Source organism: Bubalus kerabau, chromosome 4 (assembly GCF_029407905.1).
Source record: "Bubalus kerabau isolate K-KA32 ecotype Philippines breed swamp buffalo chromosome 4, PCC_UOA_SB_1v2, whole genome shotgun sequence".
In the NCBI taxonomy this organism is placed as follows: domain Eukaryota; kingdom Metazoa; phylum Chordata; class Mammalia; order Artiodactyla; family Bovidae; genus Bubalus; species Bubalus kerabau.
Window position 1 is genome coordinate 51745969 of NC_073627.1, and position 27355 is coordinate 51773323.

At 35.9% G+C, this 27355-nt stretch overlaps 1 protein-coding gene and 1 long non-coding RNA gene across 4 annotated transcripts in view; one reads left to right on the top strand and one right to left on the bottom strand.

Moving 5' to 3' along the window:
• The window catches only part of LOC129649691 (uncharacterized), a 28894-nt gene extending 11690 nt beyond the window's left edge, over positions 1–17204 (top strand). The window contains exon 3 of the long non-coding RNA XR_008713218.1: positions 16986–17204. This is a non-coding gene — a long non-coding RNA (uncharacterized LOC129649691). The remainder of the gene's footprint in view (positions 1–16985) is intronic.
• USP32 (ubiquitin specific peptidase 32) overlaps positions 1–27355 on the bottom strand; it is a 206691-nt gene that overhangs the window by 41705 nt on the left and 137631 nt on the right. For all 3 annotated transcript variants that reach the window (XM_055577392.1, XM_055577393.1, XM_055577391.1), the window contains exons 6-13: positions 18949–19080; positions 16971–17078; positions 14949–15064; positions 14353–14415; positions 12981–13064; positions 7539–7600; positions 4272–4374; positions 454–649 (exon numbers count right to left, since the gene is read on the bottom strand). In XM_055577392.1, the coding sequence (XP_055433367.1) occupies positions 454–649; positions 4272–4374; positions 7539–7600; positions 12981–13064; positions 14353–14415; positions 14949–15064; positions 16971–17078; positions 18949–19080 (864 nt within the window). The remainder of the gene's footprint in view (positions 1–453; positions 650–4271; positions 4375–7538; positions 7601–12980; positions 13065–14352; positions 14416–14948; positions 15065–16970; positions 17079–18948; positions 19081–27355) is intronic.

Sequence of the window (27355 nt, forward strand, 5' to 3'; positions counted from 1 at the left end):
AACATTATCAATTCTTTCTAAATATGTTGACAGAATAGCTCCCAAATTCCAGCCTGGAATGTCTGAATCTAATATGAGGATGCATTTGATCCAATGAAGGTGAGCTATGGTTAGAGTTCTGGAGATAAAAATTTAGATTTTCTTCAAAAATGGCTTCTCTAATCTAAATTTATTGACAAAATGATTTAATAACAATATGGAAAGATTGACCTTATCAATGAAAACTGTGAAAATATTTTCAAATTGAGAGATTAATGATGTAGAATATACAAGAGTTCCTCTTTGTAAAGCTACTAATACATTCAAGAATCTGTTAATTGACTATTTCATTCAAAACCTGTTTCTGTGAATGGAAGCCTGATGCCCATATCCCACCAAGCATACTCTCTGACAAAGTGTACCACTTTAAGAAATGACCCTGCCTAAACCTCACGGAAAATAAGTTGTACTGACCACTGCCAGCAGTTTCTGAGGCTTCAGATGCACTAGAAACGTTGTCTGAAAATTTTTCTTCGGTAGTGTTCACATAACTTGGGCTGCCTCCTCCAATTCTATCTTCACTCTGCTCTATAGGATGTACTGTTGTTCCAAATAAGTATTTTCCTCCATTCAGCACAGATGATGGCTCAATCACCACAGGGCTGGCATCCTAAAAACCATGAAGTCAGAAATTAAGAGGTAAAATTCAATACTCTGACAATTATGCAGCCTTCAAAAATGAATCCCCCAACTGTCTACTGTTTCTAATTCTCCTGTGGCTGGCTATGGCACTTAAAACATTTGGATGTATAACTGAGTTTTAATTTCTTCAAAGAAGAATAGTGTATATAAGTAAAACTGGTAAGGTAGAAGGGGAACAGACTGCAAGCGACCCTGTGCCACATAAAGTAATTTAGACTTTATTCTGTTGAAAGTTGAAAATCATGGAAGGTTTTTATCGATATTAAAAAGCTAAATAGTATTTATTCTTTTATTATTAAAGATTACATTGTTATTATAGGAAATATAGAAAAACATGAAGAAACTAAACATTACAAGTACTCAGATTCCATCACTTAGCATTAACTATAGTTGACATTTTGATGTGTTTCCTTTATTTTTTGTGACTGAACATATACACATATCTATAAAAAATAAATGTGGGGGATACGGTTAGAATTAGGGGCAGGGTACTGACTTACCAGCTATGCAGCCTTTCATAAAATAAACTTACAAGCCTCAGTTTCTTTATAGGTAAAAACTAGGATATTCGTATCTCAGAGTTATATGAAGATTTCATGAGTGACACATGTAAATTGCCTGGCATTTAGTAAATATAAACTATCCTTCTGGTTGTTGTCAGAAAACACATTTTAAATACAGCATATTGCTTCTTTTTCTTTCACTTAACATTACATTGACAGGATTTTTCTGTGAGAGGCTTCTAAATAGGGGATAGCATAATTCAGTTTTTGTTTTAAAAATAACTCTATACTGCGCAAAAAGCAGGCAGAAAGTGAAAATTGAGACACAAGTTAGAAGACTTCTATAATAATTTAGACAAGAGATGCTGAGATACTCAACCATAAAGCTAGAACCAGAAATAAGGAGATGGAGAGAGAGCATGGATTCAGGAGGGAAAAAAAAAAAAGTGGCAATTAATCGTGTATGAAAGAAGGGCACAGATAATTCCAAAGTAGAACATGAGATGCTGACTTGGACGACTAGATGGGAGTTGACATCTTCATAAGATAAGGTGTATAAGTGAATGGGATTGTTTTGGGAATGAGCTTATTCTGGTTTGAGATTCTGTGGACATGTGAGTCTACTGCTCAGGACAGAGTATGAGATGAGATATAGATTGGGGACTATATAGATTTCTGGAAACCAAGAATATGGCATATGTAGAATAAGGAGAGAACAGTATTTATAGGATTGATGGCAGAAGAATCTAGGAAGGATACTGAGTCTGGATGACCAGAGAAAAATCAGGAGAGGCAGCTTCCCAGGTGGCACTAGTGGTAAAGAATCTGCCTGCCAACGCAGGAGATGCAGATTCAATCCCTCTGTCGGTTGGGAAGATACCCTGGAGGAGGAAAATGGCAACCCACTCCAGTATCCTTGCCTGAAAAATTCCATGGAAGAGGAGTCTGGCTGACTACATGCAGTACATGGGGTCAGAAAGAGTCAGGCACGTATGAGTGACTGAACACACACACAGAGCCCTAGAAGCAGAGGCAGCTTGCACAGAACTATTTCCTACTAAGCTTATTTGTGAGGAAAAAAAAAAATCAGCGAACAAAAAACACACAGAAAAACAGAGAGAACTAAGATTGAGGAGAAGAAGAAAGGAAGGTGCTATGAGAATACGTATCTGTGAGTCCTTTTAAAAGATCAGGATATTTTTAAGTGAAGGTAAAGACTAAAGGTGCTAACCAGTAGAACAAGGTCCCAGAGGCATCTGAGGAGACAGACAGCATGGCTAGAGGAAGTAAAGTGGTATTCAGTAAACAGCAACATAAATTTTAGTAGATGAAACTTATGAATATCCGGATGGAGGGCTTGAAGGCACCACTTAGAAAGTAACTAACTGAAACTTAAGAAAAACATCAAATTTAAAACATAAACTCCAAGTCACAGCATAGCAATAGCACAGTGGAAGCTTTAGATTCTTTTTATACAATTATAGCATCCCTGTGAAGTCACTCAGTCGTGTCCGACTCTTTGCGACCCCGTGGACTGTAGCCTACCAAGCTCCTCTGTCCATGGGATTCTTCAGGCAAGAATACTGGAGTGGGTTGCCATTTCCTTCTCCAGGGGATCTTCCCAATCCAGGGATCGAACCCAGGTTTCCCCCTCTGGAGGCAGACGCTTTAACCTCTGTAAGCCAGGTGAACACTATTAATTTGTAGATTCTTCAAAAGCCAGTTCTGAAGAAATTACAGTGATTTAATCAAAAAAGTGGCAAGAAGAATGAGAATAAAACCTAGATTTCTTTCTACATACCAATTAACTCTATTGAACTAAAAAAAGTTAAATAGCTTTATTGTTAAAACTTCAAATAATTCAGAAGCACACAGATTCATAGTCTTTATTACAGATCCAAATGTTAGTATCTTCTATTAATTATTAACTTTCTTAAAATATATGAAAGGTAGCAGATTATGTTGGGTTTTAAATAACTCTACTTCACAGTGAAAAAATTATTCCCTATTCAATTCTCTTCCAGTCCTTTGATTATTTTGAGGAAAGGGTCTCAGTTTGGTGTTAATGTGCTAACTGAATATTTGATATGCCAATCTAATACTTGATAATTTCTCTTTTTAACAGAGAACAGGCCTTAGTATCGGTCTTCAAAAGGCAATACTACTTGGAATTTAATATACTTTATTTCCATTAAATTTATTTTTATATTGATCTTCTACTTCTGGAATGTGACACTGATTTTCTATTTAAGATAGTGACATAAATAAGATTTAAAATATGATATATTAAGATATATTTATTTACGTAAAATGATAAAATTATTTATATAAATATAACTAAGAAAATAATAGTATGGAAATTATATGGCAAAAAAATGGTGATATAGTATACAGAATACAAATGATTAAAAAAAAACTGGCAACCTACCTTAAGTATGGATTTGGAGCCATTAGTATTTTAAATTCAACTATTAACTAAATAAGTCATAATTGTATGGACAACAGAACAATAGAATCACACTGACCTATGGCCTGTGAATTAGGCCTGAGTATTTAAATTATTAATCATATGTTTGGACTTCAGTTTGTAGACTTCTTGGCAAATCATTAAAGATATATTGATCTTCTCACAGCTTTTCTGACAGCAAAATGCATTTCATTTAAATTAGATTTCAAAGGAAAATTTTCAGTATACAAAAATGACTTATTTAAATTAATTCAATCCCTTTCTCCAATTATGCTTTATAAATTTATTTGCTCAGGAATTTTTTTTTAAAGCTTTCTATGTGATTCTGCTATGCAATCAGAATTGCTAACCACTGTCCAAGTGAGAATTACAGTCTCATACTTTTGTTTTCATAATGTGCTATAAATACTAAGTATATAGTACTTGATTTCTTAGTGAATCTATTACTTGCTCTGGAACTTGCTTTTTAGAAAAGCAGGTTGGTCCTTAGCAAGCATCATTTCTTTCACCTTCAAATCTTTTTCTAGGTTGGAGCATTTTATTACTGTCCAGTAGTCACACAAAGTCTGATGGAGCTAAAAATCTTATTTTAAATGTAGATAAATAGGGATCTTACTTACATATTTGACATATTCTTTCCACTGCTGCCACCACTGCATAGAGATGATAAACCAATTGTGTCCTGGTTGCAGACCATACCTGCTTTCTCGTTCTAACCATCCTCTACATACAAAAGAAATTCAGTACATCAAACGGTGTGTAAAACAGAGGACCATATACTCACAAGTTATCATTAGAAACTTTTCAAAGGAAAAGCATGAAACAGATATACTTGGGAAATGGCCACATATTAAATTAGTGAAACACTGATAAGCCAATTTCAGGAGTCATAATACCACTATTAAGCCTCCAACTGATGTTTCAAAAACAGCTTCACTGAGGAATAATTTAATAACATACAAGTTATCTGAATTTAGTGTAGAACTCAATGATTTTGGTAAATTTACAGACATGTGCAACCATTACCACAATCCAATTTTAGACTATTTCAGATACCCCCAGAAGACATCTTATGCTTTATTTTTAGTCATTTTTTTAGTCAAATTACTGCCCTCAGCCTCATGACACCATTAGTTTATTTTCTATCTCTTAAAAAGTCACACAGTTATGCCTGACTCTCTGCGACCCCATGAACTGTGGACCACACCAGGCTCCTCTATCCATGGAATTCTCCAGGTAAAAATAATGGGAGTGGATAGCCGTTCCCTTCTCTAGCGGATCTTCCCAGGGATCTAACTCAGATCTCTTGGATTGCAAGTGGATTCTTTATTGTCTGAGTCACACACTCCTGATAGCAAGGTTTAACAATGCCTGTTCTCCCAGTACTGCGATCAGAGTGGCTTGTCAAAATTATTTTTTGTCAATGTGCAAAAGAGACAAATGATGTCTCAGGGTAGCTTTGGTTTGTACTTCTCTTATTATAAGGTCAATTTGATTCTTTCATATGACGATGGGCCATTATATAGCTTTTTTGTGAATTGTTTATTCATGTCTTTTGTCCTTTTTTTCTACACATTTTTTTGGGGTATTTTTTTAACTTTGATTTTTAAGAGTTCTTTCTATATTAGACATATTGTTGTATAGTTGTTAAATCCTGTCCGACTCTTTTGAGACCCCATGGACTGTACCAGTCAGGCTCCTCTGTCCATGGGATTTCCTGGGCGAGAATACTGAAGTGGGTTGCCATTTCTGAACATTTCACAATTTTAAAATGGGCAAGGGAATTAAATAAATAAATGGAATGTTATAACACATGGTCTCCTGCATTGGACCTCTTTTACTTTGCATAATGTTTTGAAGTTCATCTATGTTGGAGCGGATACTATTACTTTGTGTGTTTTTTTTTATTATTATTGAGTAATTTTCCACAGGGTGTTGGTGTATGTTTTGCTTATCTATCTAATACCTGATAATTTGCAACTGGCAAACTGTTTTCCAAAGCAGCTGCACCATTTAACTTCCCCATCACTATTGTATGAGGGTTGTGGTTGCTCCACATTCTCACTAACACTTGTTATTGTCTGTCTTTTCTGTCACAAATCTAGTGGGTGTGAAGTGGTGTCACAATGTGATTTTTAAAAACACTATTCTTATTGAGAAGAAATTCATATAACATAATGTGGTCTCTGCACATTCTGACTGTATTAAATGCCACTGAATATTATATATGCTTTACAATGGTTAATTTTATGTTATGCGAACTTTTCCAAAACAATTTCATACACCACAGCCAAGCAGTTATTTTCTGTTACTTCTTTCCCCTAGCCCTTAACAATCCCCAATCTGCTTCCTGTACTGATAGTTTAGTTTTACCTCTTTTGGATATTTCATATAAATGGAATCGTATAATACGTCACCTCTTGTGTCTAGCTTCTTTCATTTGCGAGGTTCATCCATGTCATATCATGTATCAGTACATCATTTCTTTTTATGGCTGAGTGATATTTCATGGCATATATATACATTTTGTTTATCCATTCACTTTACTGATTGATATTTGGGCTGTTCCCACCTTATGGCTATTGTGAACAGTGCTAATAGGAAGATCTGGGTACAAGCATTTTAGTGTCTATTTTCAATTTTTTTAGATAAATACCTAGAAGGGAATTACTGAGTTATGTGATAATTGCAATTTTGAGGAAATACTAACTTGTTTTCTATAGCAGTTACACCATTTTACAAATGAGAATCCCAAATTCTCAGTGACACAATGAGAATCCCAAATTCTCTACATCAAAATTACAAACATCCTAGTAGGTACATGAAAGTGGAATTTCATGTGGTTTTGAGTTGCATTTCCCTAATGACAAACGATTTTGAGCATCTTTTCAACTGCTGGACAACCATGTGTATATCATTTGTGTAAATCATCTCTGGAGAAATGTGCATTGAAGTCCCTTGCCCGTGTTAAAATTGAGTTATATTTTGGTTGATGAGTTGTAGGAGTTCTTTATATATTCTAGTTACTTGATTCTTGTCAGATCTATGATTTACAAATATTATGTCTCAGTCCGTAGATTTTCTTTTCAGTTTCTTGACAATGCCCTTTGAAGAACAAGTTTTTAATTTACATGAAGCCAAATTTACCTATTCTTTCTTCTACTGCTTCTGTTCTATATAAGAATTCATTTCAAAATCCAAATCACTCTTGAAGAAATATTTTTTCGGGATATAGAATTCTTGGCTACAGTGTTCTTTTTCTTTCAGTGCTTTAAATTTTATGAAGGATACACACAGGTATCTTAACGCTGTTACTGCTTTAAAAGCTCTGTCTCTGGGTTTTGACAACCTAATGGTAATGTGTCTTGATATGGATCGCTTCATCAGCTTGAAGAGACAGCTCTACTCTCACATTCACTGCAACATTACTCACAATAGCCAAGGCATGGAAACAATCGAAGTATCCAAAAGTGGATGAAAAGATGAAGAAAATGTGCTGTTTATGAATATATAAAATGGAATTTTATTCAGCCTTTCAAAATAGGAAATCATGTCTTTACAAAAACACACAGAGGAAGCTTGAGGGTATTATTCTAAATGAAATAAGCCGGACAGAGAAAGACAAATATTGCATGGTATCCAAAAAAAAGTTGAATTCAGAAACAGAATAGAAAAGAGGCTGCCAGGAGCTGGGAGAGAGACTGGTAAAAAGGTACAAATTTTCATTATAAGATATATGACGGTGATGGGTGCCTTAATTAACTCAGAGCGGGAATTCTTTCAGAACACATACAATATACCAAGTCATCAGAGTAACGATATATTTCAGATGTCAGAAATTTTAACTATTTAATGAAAATATACACAGACTGTATCTATAAACTTACCTAATAATTTGTCCTTCCTCTTCTGGAGTAGCTGGTCTTAACCCCAGAACTATGTGGCATACCTAGAAATAAAATGGTAAATTAAACTTCATTGGTGCCAATGACTGGACCATTTCACATTCTCTATATAAGATCCACTTCTAGACGGGAACCTAAACTAGCAATAGCTTTTGGCTTATGAATTACCAATGATCCATTTGAGCAAATCTGAACTTTAAAGTTTGTGTTTTGTTTTTTTTTTTAAAGAAATAAATCATTTCAATGGAAGCAATTTCCAAAGCTCTATGATAGGAGGGAAAAAGAGAGAGAGAGAGAAAGGAAGAAAAGGACAAAGAAAGGAAGGAAAAAACTACTTTTTAGAATGTTTCATTAATACTATATACCTTAATTATCTCACACAGAGAATATTATCTTCTTTCCTGAAATCTGAAGAGCATACTATGGCACTTGGGTAGAAAGGTAAAGGGGAGATGAAAAGGATACCGGAAATGAAGGATAAAGGTAGCATTTCAACTTAAACAGCACCGTCTATGGGGTTGCACAGAGTCGGACATGACTGAAGTGACTCAGCAGCAGCAAGAAGAACATTAATGCTACTAGCGCTACATATGCTTTAAAAAAAAAGAATTTTTTTTTTTTAATTTTTGGTATGCCGGGTCTTTGTTGCTGCCTGGGCTTTTTCTAGCTGCGGCGAGCGAGGCTGCCTCTCTTTTGCAGTGCACAGGCTTCTCCCTGTGGGTGAGACTTCCCTTGTTGTGGAGCATGGCCTCGGGGGTGACTGGGCTTCAGCAGCTGTGGCATGCAGAAGCAGCAGCGGTGGCCCGCAGCTTAGCTGCCCCACAGCACGTGGGATCTTCCCAGACCAGGGAGCGGACCTGCGTCTCCTGCGCTGGCAGGCGGGTTCTTAACCACTGGACCACCACGGAAGTTCTAAGCATGCTTTTTAAGGCTCATTTTCTCCTCAATTTATTTGCCTTCTCTAAATCATTATTTATTCCCCACCCCCCCACCATTTTATCATGAAAAATTTCAAAAATACAGAAAAGTTGAAAGAATTTTACACTGAACACCTCATACTCATTACCTAATTCTGACATTAATATTATATACTTCATCTATCCGTCCCTCAATTCATCTATTAATCCACCTTAATTGTTGCATGTATTTCAAAGTAAGTTATAGATATTAGTACAGCTCCCTGTAAATATATCAGCCTGCCTGTTTATAATTTTGTTTACCTTTTGAGGTAAACAAAACAGTAACACAAATTAGGTTTATGAGACGCATCCATTTATCAATAGTTCATTGTTTTATTGAGACAATACTTTTTAAAGGTTTTTAAATTGAAGTATAGTTGATTTATACTGTTGTGTTAGTTTCACATGACCTTCATCTAGTCAAGAAACAGAACATCGCTACCTCCCCCAAAGTTCCACTTTGAGTTCCTTCCAAGACACGAAGTACCCTTTGATGTATTCACTACCCTGAATTCTACACCATGGATTGCTTTTTGTCTGTTTTTCTGGTCCAGTATTTTCCATTCCATATTGTGTAAGATTCCTTGATGTGGTTGTGTGTAGAAGTAATATATTTATTTTTATTGCTTTAAACTAAACCATGTGTATGCAAGTACCACCATTTATTTTATTTTATTTTTTTTTACCATTTACTTTTATGTATTTATTGTTGACAGGTAGAGTTAGGTCATTTTATGTTTGGGGCTGTAATAAGAAGTGATTAGAAGAACTTATTCTATGTCTTTTGGTGTTCAGATATACAAGTTTCTATAGAGTATATATAAAAACAGCATACTTGTAAGAATTTATATTCCTTCTGGCAATGTTAAAGTTACACTTTCTTATCTTCAACAATGCTTTATTATCACTTCAAGGCTAACCATTCTAGTGGATGTCTAATGGTATTCCAAGTACAATTTTAATATGTATTTCCATTATGACTAAAGAAGTTAGCCCCCTTTCATAATTATTAGCTATGTGGATATTCTCTTTTGTGAAGCACCCATTCAAGTTTTTTGTACATTTTAATATTAAGCTTCTGCCTTGTTTCCCATTGATTTTTGTTCTTTGTATGCCCTAGATGGGCTTCCAGGTGGCGCTAGTGGTAAAGAACACGCCTGTCAATGCAGGGGATGTAACAGACATTGGTTTGATCCCTGGGTCAGGAAGATTCCCCTGGAGAAGGGCATGGCAACCCACTCCAGTATTCTTGTCTGGAGAGTTCCATGGACAGAGGAACCTGGAGGACTACAGTCCAGGGGGTCAAAAAGAGTTGAACATGACTGAGTGACTAGCACACACATGCTCTATACATAAGTCTTTAGCTGGACACAAGTAAAGCAAATAAATTCTTATCGTTTTCTTAATGGCATCTCTTTAAAAAAAGAATTCTTAATTTTACTGAAGTCCAACTTAAAACTTTTTTTGTGCTTGGCATGCCCTACGCTGTTTAAGAACTCTCTGCAACCTCAAAGTCATTCAATATCTATGTTATTTTCTAGACACTTTATTTATTCTTTACTTTCCAAATTTATTAGATTTATAATCTACCTAAAATTACTTTTAAAAATTTTGTTTGTTTTTAACTGCAGGATAACTGCTTTACAGCGCTGCACTGGCCTCCACTGTACAACAGTGTGAACCAGCCACATTAGTTGCTCAGTTGTGTCTGACTCTTTGCAGCCCCACAGACTGTAGCCCGCCAGGCTCCTCTGTCCATGGAATTCTCCAGGCAAGAATACTGGAGTGGGTAGCCATTCCCTTCTCCAGGGAATCTTTCTGACTCAGGGATCGAACCTGAGTCTCCTGCGTTGCAGGCAGATTCTTCACTGTCTGAGCCACCAGGGAAGCCCAAATCAGTCATAATTACACATACAACCCTTCCATCCTAAGCCTCCCTTCCCGCTCCCATCCCACCCTTATAGGTCATCACAGAGTACCAGGCTGGGTGGGCTCCCTGTGCTCTACCGCAGCCTCCTACCAGCCATCTATTTTATACTTGACAGTGTATATATGTCAATGTTACTTTCTCAATTCATCCTACCCTCTCCTTCCCCTGTGTGGCACAATTCTGTTCTCTACATCCGCATGTCTATTGGTTCCCTGCAAACAGGTTCATCAGTGCTGTTTTTCTAGATTCCATATATATGCGTTAATATACAATATTTGTTTTTCTCTCACTTACTTCACTTTGTGTAACAGGGTCTAAAATTATTTTTCATGTAATAGGGTGAATAATGATGCATAGTTTTTCCCATAAGAATACTAATTAATCCAGTACCACTTACTGAAAAGACCGCCCCTTCTCATCCGCAATGCAACGTCTTCTTTGTTATAAATCAAGTGATCACACCTATGTAGGTCTGTGTAAGAACACTCAGTGTTGTTCCATTGGTTGATCTAACTTTATGCAGACATCACACTATTGTAACACTTGCTATTTTATAAAAAGTTCTAATATCTGGTAATATAAATCCATTGTTTCTGCATTTCTTCTTTGCTATATTTTTGACCCTTGTACTTCTCTGTGTACTTAGAATCCTCTGGTCACGTTCTATAAAATCTCAGTGACAAAAATGAGCTTCTGGGGATTCTGATTTTGAGTGCACAAATCTTTAAGTCAACTGAAGGGGAACTGATACCTTTAACACATTGAGCCTTCCAATCCATAAATATGGGTTATCTCCCTCTGTACTGGATTTTTATTACTGTTGTAATAAATTATCACAAAATTTATAGCTTAAAACAATGCAAATTTATTATCTTACAGTTATGCAGGTCAAAAGTAAGGTACAGATCTCTCCAGGCTAAAATCAAGATGGCAACAGGGTGGTATTCCTTTCTGGAGGTCAAAGGAAGAATAGGCTTCCTTCCATTTTCCAGTGTCTAAAATTCACCCATGATACTATGCTCATGGCTCTTTCTCTATCTTCAAAGCTAGCAGATCTGTACCTCTCTAGCCCTGCTCTTAATGGCATCTCTTTTTCTCTGACCATAGCTGGGAAAAGTTTTCCACTTCTAAGGACTCGTGTGATTAGACTGGACCCATGGGGATAATTCAGGGCAATCTGTTTACACATATATTAAGTGAACATAAAGTTTTAAAAGCATGTCTAAATATGGGATAAAGTGAGCACGGTAAAAGGTAGATGATGGGTAAATGGGTACTTGATGAAAAAAATCTTTCAACTGTTTAATATAATGCTGGAAACACTGACATACAAAAACAAATCTCAAGCATTCGTGTATTTATAAATTAGAATCACAGGAAAATACTGTCACAGCAAGTCCCTGATAAGCATGAGAAAATAGTCAAGGCAATACAAAAATTCAAAATGCTTTGCTACCTGAGAGCTACAGGATGACGCAAATACAAACTCAAGTGGTCAAAATGTTTATATAATTAATTATGACTTAAAATTTGAGAATATTATTTTAAGTGAGATTAAAAAAAAGAGCTCATCAATTTTCATATTATCAAGTAAGTCATTTCTGTTTACAGTAGTGATTTATATTACTTTTGTACATTTTTTATTTTCCAAAGCCATCAACTTAAATTCCTGTTGAAAACTGATAGTGGAGTAGCTGAGTGATTTAAATGGCTATTAGAAGTGTATCAGATTGCATATGCTTTAAATATACATTAGTTAGTAATTACCCATTAGGAAGAGTTCAATTTCCATTTATTCTAACAGTTATGTCATAGACCTCTTTATTTATAATGGAAGATCATGATAAAGACAAAGATACCAAACTTTTCTGACTTTCACAGGGTGCTTTTACAAGGAAAGGAAAATAAGGAGAATCTAAAATATCACTATTAAGTCAACTTACATATTTATGAAAAACTATGAAAAATGGAAACCATAAACTATTTTTTAAAATGGGATCAAGAGACCTATTTTAACTGGGAAAACAGTTAAAATCTGGCTGCTCATTCCTAGCAGCTATTCTTTCTTCTTTCTCCTTTCATCTTTTTTGGACCTTATAAAGAATTAGAATTTGCATCTAAGATAATCTCTTAACTGGAAAGATTGAATATTTTGTGAAAAATTTTACAGGTGCCTATTTATGAACCATTTCTGTTCCAGGGCCTTATTAGGAGGGGTCTTTGAAGAAAAATAGCAATTATAATGGCTTTCACAATTTAAATTATTCTCTGTGTCTACATTCTGCTCTGTCATGAGTTTTAAGATTAAACATAATCAGCTATATTCCACTTTCCTAACTTCTCATGACTTTGAGAAACTTTAGTAGGCATTCATGCTTTATCTCACCATCTTTCAGGTAGTATACAGGATAATATAGTTTTTTTTTTATACTATATGGTTTTGTAGCTTAGATGGCAGTAACTACTATGTAATGGAAAAGATGAAGAATTACTGGTATCACTGTCCTCTGTACTTATCATTTACCTTAAACATACCTGGAAAAGTAGATTCAAAAATTCATTGGCAAGAACATTTTTCACACTCCAGATTTGATAGTCTTCTAGAGTAAGATGACCCATCTGAAAGAGAAACAGTATTTTAAAAGATCTCATATTAAGAATGCCCTCATTTTTATTTGAGTAAAATCTGGTTTATTAAACTTCTAATGATTATTTGTCTGAAAGAAATCCAACAATTTAAGGCAGGTGCTATCTGTTCATCTGAGAAATAGGCCAGCCAGGAAAGTTTAAAAGTTTTCGTTAAAGTAGTCAATGGCAATGAGGATAATTTATCACCAACCATCTTCTTCTTTCAACAACACCTGGGAAATAATTCACATTATCTTCTGGTTCATACGTTACCTATGGAACCTACAAAAGGCCCTAGGTTGACACAAATACAAACTCAAGTGGTCAAAGTGTTTATAAAATCCTAACAATTTTCTAAGACCCCCTTCTTAGAAATATCTAGCAACTTCATCAGAGTTCTTAGAGATTGAGAAGAACTTAATAAAAATAAAAAATGAGTATCTATATTACATTTCCCTAAAATATAATTTAATGTTACTCTTTTTTGGTTTCAAAGTGTACTAAAAATTACATTTTTCATACATTCTGTATGAAAATCACAGCAAGCTACAGGAGAAAACCTATTATAATATCCCTAACTAATAAATGTTGTCAAACTAAGTTCAAGAATTTATTTGTAAAGTACACGCTTATTTCTATTACATGGTTATTCTGGATGCTATTAAAGAACTCAGAAGAGACCTTTACCAGTATTACTTTAGAAATTTTGTAAAACAATGTATGTATCCAGATTAAGGTAGTCATTCCATCATCTCCTTATGGCCCTTCCCAGTTGAATCACTCATCTGCAAAACCACTGTTATAACACCTATTACCATTTGCTGGTTTTGTCTCTATTCTCAAACTTCATATAAATGGAATCATACAATGTGTTTTCATTTTACCAGCGTTTCCTTTGCTCAGTACAAGGTTAGCCTTTCTATAACTTATTAAAATGGGAGAAATACAGATTACAAACTGTAGATGGCATGGGCTGTGTTTACTTAATTTTTATAACATGCCTACCTTATAAAATATAAATGTTTTAATGTATATAACACTTCAGCGGAGTTGTTTAAAGGTGGAATAGGCTTTGCTTGCTTCGACAGCACATATACTAAAATTGGAAATACAGAATAGGCTGTCTTTAGCGACAACTTGGAGGGACTGTAACCACTGGTCCAAATAAGCACTTGGTTGAGACAACGTAGAAGAGATTTAAATATATATATACCAGCTACATATACCAATTCAAAGTATGAGATATTTTTAGAAAAAAGTCAGTCCCAGGTGGACTCACCTTTGTGGTGTCATGTGCATTCAATATGCCTTCTACAATGTCACATAGATCCATGTGTAATTCCTGTAAAAACAGAAACCCAAAGAAGTAATTAGAAAAAAAGCAGATTATCATTTTTATTAGTCAGTGACTAAGTATATGATGTTGGGCTTCCCTGGTGGCTCAGAGGTAAAGAACCTGCCTGCCAATGCAGAAGACATGAGTTCAGTCCCTTGGTTGGGAAGATCCTATGGAGAAGGAAATGACAACCCACTCCAGTATTGGTGCCTGGGAAATCCTAGGGACACAGGAGCCTAGCCAGGCTACCGTCCATGGGGTTGCAAAAGAGTCAAACACAACTTAGTGACCAAACAATAACAAAAGTATATGATATTTTGGTCAAATATTTACAATACATTCAGTTTATTAAATTTTCTAAGGCAAATTCTCTTCCCAATTTTGTACTTTTAACTACAGATATTTTGAGTAGCATAATACAGCAACTAGAAGTCAAAGCAAATCCTTTATTCTTGATCTCTTTAAAAATTTTATTCACTCCATTTTCCTGTTGGTGTGAAGTTTACATGCACCAAAATGTATATACAAGCAGAATTTACCGGTATATCATCGGTGCGGTTGTCCTTCCAGACCTCTAAGAGTGCAAGAACCATGTTTCTCAGCTCAACCCTGGAGAGAACTCCATCACGGTCAACATCAAACACCTTGAAACAAACTAAACAAAAGAAACTCTTTTGGAGGGAAATCACTTTTATACTTTGAAGTACAATACATATTACTAGAAGCTGCCCTAGTAAAATTACTAAGTTTCTCAAGCAAGTACATTCTGGATTAAGTTTTCATCTGGAGCAGACTATGTCATGGAAGTCCTCTAAACTTGTAGGGCTTCCTGCACACATTTCTAAGTCTCTCTCTCCAAATCATTAGCCAGGCTGGAGAACCTTATCCTTCCTCTAAATCTAGAGCTAAATTCCTTATAAACTGAAAAATATTAATAAGATCCAATTTACTACAGTAAAAAGCCTCTTGATGAAAGTGAAAGAGGAGAGTGAAAAAGTTGGCTTAAAGCTCAACATTCAGAAAACTAAGATCATGGCATCTGGTCCCATCACTTCATGGGAAATAGATGGAGAAACTGGAAACAGTGTCAGACTTTATTTTTGGGGGCCCCAAAATCACTGCAGATGGTGACTGGAGCCATGAAATTAAAGGACGCTTACTCCTTGGAAGGGCAGTTATGACCAACCTAGATAGCATATTGAAAAGCAGAGACATTACTTTGCCAACAAAGGTCCGTCTGGTCAAGGCTACGGTTTTTCCAGTAGTCATGTATGGATGTGAGAGTTGGACTATAAAGAAAGCTGAGCGCCAAAGAATTGATGCTTTTGAACTGTGGTGTTGGAGAAGACTCTTGAGAGTCCCTTGGACTGCAAGGAGATCCAACCAGTCCATCCTAAAGGAGATCAGTCCTGGGTGTTTATTGGAAGGACTGATGCTGAGGCTGAAACTCCAATACTTTGGCCACCTGATGAGAAGAGCTGACTCATTGGAAAAGACTCTGATGCTGGGAGGGACTGGGGGCAGGAGGAGAAGGGGATGACAGAGGATGAGATGGCTGGATTGCATCACCGACTCGATAGACATGAGTTTGGGTAAATTCCGGGAGTTGGTGATGGACAGGGAGGCCTGGTGTGCTGCGATTCATGGGGTTGCAAAGAGTCCGACACAACTGAGCGACTGAACTGAACAATTAGAAATACTAACATTTGCTAATTAACATCAAATGAATCACTCTAGCTTATTAACTTGCACTAGCAAAAAACAATTTTTAAAAAATTTTAAGGCAATAATAAACCTCAACTGAGAAGCAAAGATGTCAGTCTCTTTATTTAGTATTTGAACTTTAATGGAAACAATCTATCATAAAGTCATGTTGGAATAATAGTATACCATATCAAAGAAGTGAAAAGAAATCTAACAAGTAGCATATCCAAAATAGGCAACATTTGTGAAACTGTATTTTTGAAAGACACAGAGATAATGACTTTTGTAAATATATTAGAATTAGATTCCAATTAAATGTAAACTTACATTTTCTCAAATATGGTTAAGATTTGTTAAAGCAATATACTAATGCTTATAAATTATGGCATAACATTTTTAGTAGGTTTAAAAGGCTTTTAGTATTTAATAAAATTGTGTTTTGATCATAAATTTCATTTTGTTAATAAAATATTAATGTATAGAAGTGACAGAAAATAAATTATAATTCAAGTCATGTAAGATACAAAATTTTCTATATAGACTACCAGAAAATATTTTCTAAGTGCTTAACATTTTCAGAGATATCATGATCGATGTAGTTCATTTATTATGAACTGCACCTTCATCTGGAAAATCAACCCCATTACTAATGACAAAGATTCCAAATCACTCCACAGTAAAAAAAAAAAAAAAAAAAGACTAAATCCTTACAGTGACCTCACTAGAACTTCAGCATAGATATTTGCCAAAGTAGTGAAAATTTAAGCCTTAATCCACAGATGATTTCTACATGAATGAATGCTGATATTTTTCTCGGTATCGTTTGCAAATTTTGTGACAATGTTTAACACACTCACATTTTTGTCTTTCAGCCAGAGGTCCTCTGCAACAGGCTGATAACCCACAGGATATCTCCTTAAAATCTATGTGATTGTCACGATTTTCATCAAAAGCATTAAATAAACCTGTAAAATAGGAAAAGACAACATAAATCAGAATCAACAAATTTCCTAATGTTAATGACATGTTTATGAAAGGAGGCATGACTTTTTCCCATAAACTACTGAATTAAAAATAAAAGTTCATCAGTAGCTCCCACTGTCTCAGGAAGGTTTTTTTTTTTCCTGATATAATTATAAAACTTAACTTTTTAACAGACTGCAAAATACATTACTATCATTTAGTGTTTGGTTCTGTTTGCCTGCCTGTCTCTATCTTATATCAAATCCTATAGCTAAAAATGACTACAATATGTAAAAAATAGAAACAAATTAAAAAAATTAAGAACCAAAAAAAAAAAAAAAAAGCCAGAGACCACAACTATCCTTATTTGGAAAGAATGAGAAGAAATAGGAAAAAAGAAGAAAAGTTGAACTGCATATCAAAGATATACTGTGCTGTTATTAATAAGCTCCATTAAGCTCTTTCATGAGGCAAAAAAAAAGTAATACAGTACAAGAGAAAGAAATTCTGTATTGCAGTCTTCTTTGTGCTACTTAATAATATAAATATTTTAAATTTCAGAAATAAAAGGGAATTTATAATATAATCTGTGGTTTTCAAACTTTTTATATGACATAGAAATGAAATAATTTTGTTTTCAAATAAAATGACTTATCACTCTCTAATTCTACAAAGGTTAAAAACACAACTGCACCTCTGAAGTAGGTGATGTCCTATATCTTCTGGCTCCCCTAACAAGTATTTCTGAAATACACAGGGAATGTGAAGAACACAGATAGTCTACAAGACTCTACTTCTGTGCCCTCAGTTTAAAGAGTAGGAAAATCATAGCTAAGGAGGAGTTAAACAACTTGCCAAAAGAAAGTTTAACAAGGTCTGGACCAGAAAGAAAATCCAAGTATTCAGACTCCATATGTGGTTTTTGTGATATCACCCGACAACTACTGTTTACATTTCCATCTTTTTAAGTGATAGCAATGAGAAATTTAGGGCTAAGTGAGAACTGTAGATATGGACCAGTCCAGTGGTTTCCTAATCTTTTTTTGGGTGGGGGAAGGAGTGATACAACAGTGGCACCTTTTTCTTCTTTTTTTTAATTTTTGCTGTGCCACACACAGGATCCTACTTCTCAACCAGAAACTGAACCCATGCCCTTGGCAGTGAAATCAAGCAGTCCTAACTGCTGGACCGTCAGGGAATTCCCCAGTGAACTTTCTTATGTGAAAGAAAAATTGTGGAGGTTCTTGAGCTGAGGAAGAGGTGGGGCTGTATGTGGAAGTCCAGAGCTTTCCCTGCTCAGTGGCCACCTCCCTAATCCCTGGACTATAGGAGTGAGTTTCTGAGGCACCCATAGGAGTACAGTTTCATAACCACTGTCATGGTCAAAACATTTTACATATGAGAATATACAGGTGAGAGGGAGGCTTCCCAGGTGGCCCTAGTGGTAAAGAACCTGCTTGCCAATGAGGAGCCACAAGAAAACCTAGTTTGGACCCTGTGTTGGGAAAATTCCCTGGAGGACAGCATGGCATCCCCCGCCAGTATTCTTGCCTAGAGAATCCCATGGACAGAGGAGCCTGGCAGGCTACAGTCCATGGGGTCAAAGAGTCGAACATGACTGAACGACTAATTAGCACATATGTACAGATGAGGGAGCTAAAGTGACTTATGAAAGGTTACATAAGTAGAATAGGACGCTCAAGACTATAATCTTAATTCCCAATTTAATTTTCCTCCCCACCGAACTATTTGCAAGAAACCTGCAAACCTATAACATTATGGGCTTTTAGAGTTAAGATGTACTGGTTAGAAATAAAAGCTGGTTTCATGTGTGTTTAGCAAGGAACGTCATATAAACAGAATGATTCCTACCTTCACTTAGAGATGGACGAATTGGTGGTGAAACCAATGGGCCAAATGTCTCTAAATCGAATCGTCCAGTTCGGGATTGAGCCTTCAGCAACCAATAGCGTTTTTCCAGATCAATGATGTCTGATTCCTCCACTGAGAGTCAAATCAAACAAGATCATAAAACCTCAGTCTTGTCTTCTAGGCAGTTAGTTAGCTCATGCTGAAAATGCAACTTCTAAGGATATATTTTAATTTCTCAGTTATACTGCTAACAACTACCTAAAACAAAACTCTGAAAAACAAACACATTATACCTAAAATGAATTGAAAAGTAAGTCAAATTAACATAAAACGGGTTTTAAAATGGAATTTTTTTCCCAGTAGGCTGTTTTAAGTCCAACATGTAAATAGTAAACAACTGAGATGTTTCATTCTGGTTTCCCACAAAATTTTTATCTGTACTCATTTTTGCTAATATTCAATCTCTATCCTGGATTTGATGATTTTATATATATATGTATATATATATATATTTTTTTTTCCTTTTCTCTCCTGGCTATACTGTAAACATCCTAACAGAAGGATTCCATGTCTGATTCATCCTGTTGATATGGTAACTACTTACACATTCGATACTTATTAAAGAAACGAAAAGGAACAGGATAAAAGATGTTAAAAGTAATGAAGTTCCCTTCGATGTTCACCTGAAACTATCACAACACATTATTAATTGGCTAATTCCCAATATATAATAAAAAGTTAAAAGATATATATTAAAAAAACTCAAATTATGAAATCAATAAATGAGAAAGAAAGTAAATTAGAATATACAGTGTGATAAGTAATAGGGGCATCATGAAAACATGAACAGCTTTTTCTCCTCGTTCACCAGAAAATGCATTTTCTTTTAAAAAAAAGTCACAGATAAGCTCTAATTATGGTTACATTCTATATGTGTGGTTTTTTTCCTTCCAAGGAACAAAGACTGAAAAAATTATTAGAATCTCAGTGACCTGTAAGGCAATATCAAAAGTACAGCAAGGCTTCCCTGGTGGCTCAGTGGTAAAATAGTCCACCTGCCAATGCAGGAGACCAGGTTTGATCCTTGGTGCAGGAAGATCCCACACGCCGTGAGGCAACTAAGCACATGTGCCATGACTGCTGATCGTGTCCTCCAGAGCCTGTGCTCTGCAGCTACAGAATCCTGCTCACTCTAGAGCCCATGCTCCACAAGAGAAGCCACCACAATGAGAAGCCCTCTCACTGCAACTAGAGAGTAGCCCTCAAAACTAGAGAAGAGCCTGCGCAGCAGCGAAATTCAGCACAGCCAAAAATAAAAAAGTTTTAAAAGCACAGCATATATATTATTGGGGTCCTAGGAAAGAGTGGGCAGAAAATGTTTAAAACACTTAACAGCTGAAAATTTTTCAAATTTGATAGAAACTATAATCCCATAATCCAGAAGTTCAATGAACCCTGTGTAAGAAAAATTCAAAGAAAACCAAACCAAGGTAAGATGTAACCAAGTTGCTGATAAAGAAAAAAAATCTCTAAAGCAGCATGAGAAGGGATAAAAAATACATTATAACCATGGGAATTAAACAATGATTTCTCTTCAGAAACAAGGCAGCTAGAAGACAATGGGGGCACGAGGAGGGGAAGAGGATCAAAAAGGAGAAAAAAAACTAAAACCCTGTTAATCTCAAACTCTAAAACCTATGAAAACTCCTTCAAAAATAAAGGTAAAATAAAGCATTTTTTTGACAAACAAAAGCTGAGAGAATTCATCAACAGCAGAACTATACCAAAAGGAATATAAAAAGATGTTCTTCAGATTAATGATACCAGATGGAAACCACTATCTATACAAAGGAATGATGAAAACAAGAAATGCTCGGCTCCTGACGTCCACCTGACATCATTAATCATAACAGATTGTGGGTGGGCGTTTAGCTACAGCTTTGGTTAGACGAAATACACTTCTAGTTCAAATGTTCTGAAGGTGAGCTCGTGTTTCTATTCCAGAGAGCCCAGAAACTACCAGTTTTTTAATCTGGAGGTCTACAAATTCTAGCCTCATTGGTTGCATGCTGCTGCTGCTAAGTCACTTCAGTCGTGTCCGACTCTGTGTGACCCCATAGACGGCAGCCCACCAGGCTCCCCCGTCCCTGGGATTCTCCAGGCAAGAACACTGGAGTGGGTTGCCATTTCCTTCTCCAATGCATAAAAGTGAAAAGTGAATGTGAAGTCGCTCAGTCGTGTCCAACTCTTCGCGACCCCATGGACTGCAGCCTTCCAGGCTCCTCCGTCCATGGGATTTTCCAGGCAGGAGTACTGGAGTGGGGTGCCACATGCATGTTTGTATAAATAATGTTTTATTAGCACACAATAACATTTACATACAGAGTTTATGGTTGCTAATATGTTACAATGGCAGAGTTGAATAATTGTAATGAAGAGCCATACGGCCCACAAGTCTGAAATACTTACTGCCTTTTAAAAATATGTTTGGCATCCCTGAATTGAAATTGCACAACCACAAGACTCCAACTCCATAAATGACAGCATCTGAGGACCACAGAGTCTTCAGACTGCAACCTTCAAGATTCTGAGACTTCAAAACTGTGAGCCATTGAAACTGCCAGCCCATGAAACTGCCTAGCCTCAGTCTCAGCAAAATTTCCACAGGACAGAACTACTGGCTGGAGATGGTTATCTCCTGACAATGTGAGGATAACATGGGCAGAAATCTCAAGGAGGCAAGGGGTCCAATCATGGAGAGAAAACACTTTAGACAGAAGGAACAAGGATAGAGGCTTTGAGATAGAGCATGCCTCGAAAGCTCAAGGAAGAGAAAGAACACGAGTGGCTAAAGTAAAGTTAGTAAGCAGAGGGAATAATAATAATAGTAAGGAGAGAGTAGTAGGAGATAAAGTCACCAAGAAAACGGTGGTCAGATTATACAGGCCACTGGAAGGATTCTGATTTTAAGTCAAACTGTGAACCACTGGAGGGTCTGAAGCAGAGGAGTGCCATGATCCAACCAACAAACACCACTTTTGACTGTTGAGTTAGGAATAGCCTGGTGGGCAGCTAAGAAGAGAAGTGTGTTTAAATCAATACATGCAGTTAAAAAACATAAAGACTACAATAGATTAACAAGTACAAGACATACAATTCATAAAAATGGGGAGAACTTTTCACTAAGAATAAAACGTCATTTGAAAAGAACAATTTAAACAGAATCATGCTACTTCTCTGCTTCAAAACTTTTTAACCCTATTTACCAAGATACCTGCATGGCTATTTCCACAACTCCTTCAGATCTTTTCTCTTATGTCACATTCTCAAGATTTTCCAAAGTCCATCCCATCCAATGACATTCCTCCACCCCTTTCCTTCATTTACTTTGCTCTCTACGACTCATTTGTTTTGTTTATTGCTGTCTCCTCCAACTAGAACATATACTCCTTGTGGGCAGGTTTTTGGGTCTATTTTATTCTTTGCTATGTTCTAAAACTTCGAATAATACCTGGTACATTTTGAGCACTCCATAAATATTTTTTAATGGACAATATCTTACAAGATACCTGGGAAGACAAGAACAATGTATTTTAAATTTCCAGTGACTTCAAAGCATTCATTCTTACACTATTTCTTAGGAGTTTTAAGAAAAAATTTCAGGTAAAAACTTGTCCTTATCAGCAAGATATCTAAGAGATAGTCAAATCAATGTATGTATTGTACTGTATTTATACAAATATCATAGTCATAAAAATTGGTTAATAAATGAAAACATATTCCACCAACTTACATAAAATTTTAAGAAAAAAACTACTCCTTTGGTTTGACTTTCAAGGGGCTCCCAGGACAGAAAGCTAATGTTTCTCTGTCTTTCCTTCCTATCCCCTACTCTACTCTGACGTTCACTATGTCTAAAGAGCTAAAAGAGAATGACTTTTTTTTGAAAACAAAAAATAAAAATCCTTTGCTGGGAGAACAAAATTTTGTACACATCCTCTTATAGATCAGTAAATTAAAGAAGTGAGATTTTCAGAAAGACACTCTTCTAATTTATTCTTAAGTAGAAAGAAAAGTTCATGGGAATAACTATATACCTGCCATAGCTGCAAACAAAAAAGGCTTTGAGACATGTAATTAGTCCCCACAATTTACAAAGATGAATGCTCTCCTGGAAAGTTCTTGCCTTGCCTATCCTAGAACATATACTCTTAAAACCTATGGAGAAGGAGTCCAGGAGCAACAATGAAGTTACCCTACACTTGAAGTAAGGGCTTCCCTGGTAGCTCAGACAGTGAAGAATCTGCCTGCAAAGCGGGAGATCTAGGTTTGATCCCTGGCTCTGGAAGCTCCTCTGGAGAAGGAAATGGCAACCCACTCCAGTATTCTTGCCTAGAAAATCCCATGGACAGAGGAAACAGTCAGGCTACAGTCCACGGGGTTGCAAAGAGTCGGACACTACTGAGTGACTAAGTCAGAAAGCAGTCACATTCCACTTCCCACTTCTTGAAGTAAAGGAAACTAATCACTTATTATTTACTAAAAGTAATAAGTAACTGAGTGATAAGGATATAAGATAATGTATTTTATGAAGTTAAAAAATGAAAATACTAACAACACTAAATTGATTTAAAAATTTGTATTACTTATTTTTATTAAACTAGTGGTATATTTTGCTGCATGAAAAATATTTAAAATGTAGGTAATCAAAAAAAGGAAAAGGAAACAGTTCTCTGGCTTCATTTAACTATAATCATAAATGTACTTGATCGTCACCTGGGCTGTTTGGGAAGATTATATCTAATAATTTCATTCTATCATCTATACCATTGTATGATTTTTCACATTACACAAAATCCTAGTTCAGAGGGGTTTTTTTTTTGCTATGCCTCGTGGCTTGCAGGATATAGAATCTCAATTCCCCAACCAGGGACTGAACCCAGGCAGCAACAATGAAAGTGCCGAATCCTAACCACCAGGGAACTTCCCCTAGTTCAATTTTAAATAATCAATGGGATAAATTCATTTTTAAGATTTTACAGAAAAATCATCAAAAGTGAGTGAAAGTCACTCAGTCGTGTTCGACTCTGTGACTCCATGGACTATATGGTCCATGGAATTCTTCAGGCCAGAATACTGGAGTAGGTAGCCTTTCCCTTCTCCAGGGGATCTTCCTGACCCAGGAACTGAACAGAGGTCTCCTGCATTGCAGGCGGATTTTTTTTTTACCAACTGAGCTATCAGGGAAGCCCAAAATCATCAAAAAAGATGACACAAAAAAAGATACAATTTTCATACAAGGTATATGTCTCAGGTACATACAATATAACTATCATATATTTTTTCTTATTTAACCAAATAACAAATATATTACTTCCATACTACATTCATTACTATATTGTAACCTCTTGATGAATTAACCTTTGCAAAGGTTCAATTACTTTGTAACTGGAATTGATTTTTAAAATTATATGAAACTTCTATGAGTTGTCAGCTGAACTGCTGAGAAGAAAAACAACTAACTTTATTTTCACTTAAAGAAGTTAGAGGTAATAATTGCAGTAGTTACTCTATTTGCAATTCATAAATCAATACCAAAACTTCTATTTTATTTGCTAAACAGGAATGAATTTATCACCCACCTATGGGTATAATTTTTTCTGGTTCACAACAGTAGCAAAACATATTCCCAACAGTCTAAATAGTTGTTGGCCTGCCCTTTGAGCCATCCTAATCAAGTCCCACCTTACCGGAAGGCTCCAGCTGCAGAAAGCGCTTTTTAATGCCAGAATTGGATTCTCATTTAAAAACAAAAAACAAGGCCCAGGAAAATAAGAAGTATTTTCAAAGAGTAACACAGTTCTGCAACATTTCTGAGAAAGCAACCTGTTCTCAAAAGCAATGACCTTCTGTAATCTACTTAAGCCTTACATCATTACAACCAGATAAGAAGATAATGAAGAGGATATTGAAGAAGGGACATGAAGATTTACTAGGCAGTTGATGGCCGAAGAACCACTCAAGTACTTTTTTCTTACACAAAGAAGGTCTTAATATTGCAAACTAAAATGTGGCAAGGTAATATATGTATATTTTAGTTGAGGTAATAAATGCTAAAATAGAAACTATATAAATTTGACTCAGATAAGAAAAGAAAAACAATGAAAGAGAGTTCAATGGCCCTAAAATTATCCCCAAATATTTATAAATTACCTCAGGATCTAGATTCTACTATTTGAAACACATATTTACACAAAGAATTAGCACACATATTTTCTTCTAAATAATATACCTGAACTCTATGAAAATATGATCATCATTAAGGAAAAAAATTCTCAATTTAAAACGCAGTCCTTAAAAATCATAGTTCTTCTAATCACCTATTTCACTGCTGGTAAACGATCTTGCTGGATCCAATGAAATTAATTATTAAAGAGAAATTCAAAATAATAATCATTTGAAGGTATCCCAAGGGGGAAAAAAAAGGAAATTGGAAAAGTGAGCCTGCAAGGCTGTCCAAAGCAAGTCTGAGAAAGATGGCTCACCGCAACCACAACTACATGGCCACCTCCTTTTACCTGCAATCACAGACCACTCATAAAAGATTAAAGAAGCAAAATAACTGTGTGTCAATAAACTGTCTTCAAATCCTAAAGGGATAATAATATGCACTCTGGGTTCTAATATCCCAATTTCAGCACCTCTTAGCTATTTGATCTTGAGAAAAGTTTCTTTAACTCTTCATAGCTGTGGTTTCCTCATTTTTGGAATGGATATAAAATTAACTTCAGAGGTGGTACAGGCTTAAGTGAGACAATGTACAAGGAGCACAGTGCTTCCTTTAGTAAGTGCTCAGTCTGTATGTGGTAAATTGGAACCTTCCTAAGCGTTTTTTTGGGGGCTTCCCTGGTGGCTCAGAGGTTAAAATGTCTGCCTCCAATGCAGGAGACCCAGTTTTGATCCCTGGGTTGGGAAGATCCCCTGGAGAAGGCAATGGCATCCCACTCCAGTACTCTTGCTTGGAGAATCCCATGGACGGAGAAGCCTGGTAGGCTACAGTCCACGGGGTCGCAAAGAGTCAGACATGACTGAGCGACTTCACTTTCTTTCTTTCTAAGCATTTTTTTTGGGGGGGAAGAAAAAAGAACAGGAGCAATAGTCAAGATCATTTAATATTTGGCAAACATTCATAAAGACATTTTATGTGTCTGACATTGTGCTAAAAATTAGACATGACTGTGAACAAAATAATTGTATTTAGATTCTAGTAGAAGAGAAAATGGGTCATTTTAATCTAGTGTGGAAAGTACAACGAAGGAACAGAGACACAGTTTTCACAGTTTAACAGAGCACATTAGCAGATAGATAGGCCCTGGAAGTCTTGATATTAAAAAGAGGTACACACAGAACATCTAAGGGTTGACCAGAAAGGAAAAATGAGTGCAGCAGAAGGATATTACAAACAAAGGCAAAAACACGTGTAAAAATCTCTATGGAAAACAGGTAGTATTAGGTTGGTGCAAAAGTAATTGCAGTTTTGCAATGTCGTACTTTGCCATTTGATACTGGAATATATTCTTAAACAAATGTGGCTATTTTATACATCATTTTAATGTGTATTTCTCACTTCACTTTTTTTTGCTAATGACTTATTACTTGATGTGTATTTTATATTTATTTTATACTAGGGAAATGATGTCAGACAAAAAGCAAATTGAGTGATTTTCTTATTCACATTCAAAATAGGTCATACAGCAGCAGAGATAACTTGCAACATCAACAATGCATTTGGTCCAGGACCTGCTAATGAACGTACAGGGCAGTGGTGGTTCAAGAAGTTTTGCAAAGGAGACAAGAGCCTTGAAGATGAGGAGTGTAATGGCCAGCCATCAGAAGTTGACAACAACCATTTGAGAACAATCATCAAACCTGATCCTCTTACAACTACATGAGAAGTTGCTGAAGAACTCAACATTGACCACTCCATAGTCATTTGGCATTTGAAGCAAATTGGAAAGATAAAAAAGCTCGATAAATGTGTGCTGCATAAACTGACAGCAAATTTTAAAAATCATCATTTTGAAGTGTTGTCTTCTTCTATTTTACGCAACAAAATAAACCATTTCTTGATAGGACTGTGATGTGCGACAAAAAGTGGATTTTATATGACAACCAGCGATGACCACCTCACTGGCTGGACTGAGAAGCTCCAAAGCACTTGGCAAAGCCAAATTTGAATGAAAAAAAGGTCATGGTCACTGTTTGGTGGTCTGCTGCCCGTCTGATACACTTCAGCTTTCTGAATTCCGGCGAAACATTACATCTGAAAAGTCTGCTCAGCAAATTGATGAGAAAACTGCGATGACTACAGCTGGTACTGGTCAACAGAATGGGACCAATTCTCCAC